Raw genomic sequence first — 3,045 nt, 5'->3', positions numbered from 1 at the left:
GGTCAGCGCTGAGGGAGCGCCGCACTGTCGGAGGGTCAGCGCTGAGGGAGCGCCGCACTGTCGGAAGGTCAGCGCTGAGGGAGCGCCGCACTGTCGGAGGGTCAGCGCTGAGGGAGCGCCGCACTGTCGGAGGGTCAGCACTGAGGGACTGATGTTAAAGCTGGTCTGATGTCCGCTGTGCGGCCTGGGTGTAAAAGACCCAGGTGCAAGTTTTAGTCAGGTTATGGTGCAGTGTCCCAGGGCCTGTTTTTCTTTTATCCTTTAAGAATGCAATGGAATGGGCCTTTGCCTTTACTGCATTGGCCACTTGCTGTGCACCAATTGGAGTGTTGGCTTCCCACAATCCACCAGTGACGAAGCGTCCACAGAAACATACCGTGCTGTCTGTACCATCGCAATCTTGGGAATGGTGTGGGTGGGAGTTGTGTACGTGTTGTGACCCTCCGTTGTCTGTCTCTCTCACTCTCTCGCTCCCGCTCCCCTCCATGGCTACAGATCACCATTGATGATCCCGAACTGGAGAAGCATGCAGCCACCACCCAGGAAATCCTGGAATGCTGCAAGGACGTCCGTGTGCTCGGTCGCAAGGAGCTGAGGTGAGGGAGAGGTTTGCTTTCCGAGGTGACGCTGTTATTGGATTGTGGGGTTCCTCAGTTCAGGGGCCTGTGCGTGGAGTGAGCGTTGAGCCGCTGCGGGGCCTACCCATCAGGCTGCAGCAGAATGGGAAGTGATCCCCTGCAAACGTAGAATGTTCTTGAAGGTGGGACATTACGGCTCAGCGATAGAGACCCCAACTCTTGACCAGACGACCAAACTTCATGTCCCACCTGCTCCACAGGCACGTAGTAACGTCTCTGACCAGAAATGATCTAAAGTTCTTTCACGTTCCCTCAGCGCTGACCCCCCGACAGCGCGGCGCTCCCTCAGCGCTGACCCCCCGACAGCGCGGACCTGGCTTAATTATCACACATATTAAAGAAGAAAATAGTTTTATTTCATTGAGAAATGAGCTGTCTGTGGCTCCTGCAGCAATAATGTATGTCTCTGACTGCCTTTGAGAAGGTGTTTGTGACCCTCCTGGAACTGCTGCACTCTATTTAGTTTATGTAGCCCACAGTGAGCTACTGAGCGTCGGTGGGGGGAGGGAGTGGGATGTTTGTGGATGTGATGCCAATCGAGCGGGAGGCTGCTTTGTCCTGGATGGTGTCGAGCTTCTTGAGTGTTGTTGGGGCTGCCCCCATCCAGGGGCAGGTTGGGAGTATCCCATCACACTCCTGCCTTGTGCCTTGTAGATGGTGGGACAGGCTTTGGTGGGGGAGACGGGACGGGAGTTACTCGCTGCAGGATTCCCAGCCTCTGACCTGCTCTTGTAGCCGCTGTGTTTATGCAGTGGGTCCAGCTCAGTTTGTGGTTAATGCTAACAGCCCCCAAGATGTTAATTTCTTGGGGTGGGGCGGGTTTTGGGGTTTGGGGGAGGTGCTGATGATGTCCTTTCTGCTCTATCAGGCTGTTGCTGAACTGGAGGACCAAACTGAGACGTCATCTGGCCAAGAAACTGAAGGAGCAAGCGAAGGAGCTGGGCGAGGAGTTCAGGTGATTGTAGTCCCACTCCCCTAACCCCCAACACACAGACACTCTCTCTCCCTTTTTCTCTGTCTCTCACAACCATACACTCACGCACTAACTCACTCTACGCACGCGCACTGTCTCTCTCTCATGCGCACTTGGTCTCACGTACACTGACCGCTTCTCTCTCATGCTCGCCGTCTCTCTCACACGCTCACCATCTCTCACGTGCGTTCCCCCTCTGTCTGTGTCGCGCGCGTTCCCCCTCTCTGTCTGTCTCTCGCGCGCGTTCCCCCTCTCTGTCTGTCTGTCTGTCTCTCGCGCGCGTTCCCCCTCTCTGTCTGTCTGTCTCTCGCGCGCGTTCCCCCTCTCTGTCTGTCTGTCTCTCGCGCGCGTTCCCCCTCTCTGTCTGTCTGTCTCTTGCGCGCGTTCCCCCTCTCTGTCTGTCTGTCTCTCTCGCGCGCATTCCCCTTCTCGCGCACGCGCCCTGTCTAACGCAAGCACGCCCTGTCTCTCACGCGTGCGTGGCCGCTCGCTCTTCCCGCCGTGCGCTCACCCACCCACCCCCATCTGCAGGTTATGCCGTTAGCAGCAGTGGGCAAAGCTGAATGCTGCTTGTGGTGGTGGGTGGGGGTGGGGGGGAGCGGGGAGCGCGCGGCGCGCGGCGGAAGACCTTGGAGAGGTGGGCAGGGTTTGTGCCAGACCGAGATTGGCAGTTGGAGGGGTGGGTAAGGAGGAGACGGAGAGGAGGCGCTGCTGACTGGAAGGCACTGGCGGAGCGTGGGGGGAGACTGGTGGAGCTGCGGTCCTCCGCTGGACCTATGTGGGTGACCTGGGGGTGCCAACGTACCTACGTTGCTGTCACACATGGTTTGGCAGCACATGCCTGCTGCAGTCGAACAGCCGACGGGGATTTGAGCCACGCCGCTGGGGTGAGGGTGGGGCGGTGCACACTTCTGGTGGAATCCCACTCGCCAGGCGTTGGGGTGAGGACCCCGGGGAGGGGTGGGAGAGCCAGTGTGTGACTCTAACCAAACGCCTGGTCTTTTCAGCCTGAGCTCGGAGGACGAGAGCGAAGCGGAGAAGGACGTCCCAGAGCAGCGGGAGCAGGAGGGTGACGAGGGAACGGAGGATGAGGAGCAAATGGAGCAACAGTTGACTCTGCTGAAGGCCGAGGAGGTGGCAGAGCTGAAGAGGTAATGCCTGGGGCCTGGGTTTTGCACCTCCCTGGGTTTTGGTCACTGTCAGAGCAGATGTTAGGCCATGAGGCTATGGCACTGCTGCCTCATGGCGCTAGGGACCCGGGTTCCCACCCTCGGGCGACTGTCTGTGTGGGCTTTGCACGTTCTCCCCGTGTCTGCGAGGGTTTCCTCCGGGTGCTCTGGTTTCCTCCCACAGTCCAAAGATGTGCAGGTTAGGGTGGATTGGCCGTGCTAAATTGTCCCATAGTGCCCAGGGATGTGCAGGTTAGGGTGGATT

General features: G+C 58.6%; 1 protein-coding gene across 1 annotated transcript in view; it reads left to right on the top strand.

Moving 5' to 3' along the window:
• ftsj3 (FtsJ RNA 2'-O-methyltransferase 3) overlaps positions 1-3,045 on the top strand; it is a 29,382-nt gene that overhangs the window by 12,719 nt on the left and 13,618 nt on the right. The window contains exons 9-11 of the mRNA XM_048620754.1: positions 496-596; positions 1,507-1,593; positions 2,619-2,762. Coding sequence (XP_048476711.1) covers positions 496-596; positions 1,507-1,593; positions 2,619-2,762 — 332 coding nt within the window. The remainder of the gene's footprint in view (positions 1-495; positions 597-1,506; positions 1,594-2,618; positions 2,763-3,045) is intronic.

This window comes from Rhincodon typus, chromosome 48, assembly GCF_021869965.1.
Source record: "Rhincodon typus isolate 14 chromosome 48, sRhiTyp1.1, whole genome shotgun sequence".
Lineage (NCBI taxonomy): Eukaryota > Metazoa > Chordata > Chondrichthyes > Orectolobiformes > Rhincodontidae > Rhincodon > Rhincodon typus.
Note: the sequence above shows the minus strand (reverse complement) of the source record. Positions and strands in the feature narration are given on the sequence as shown.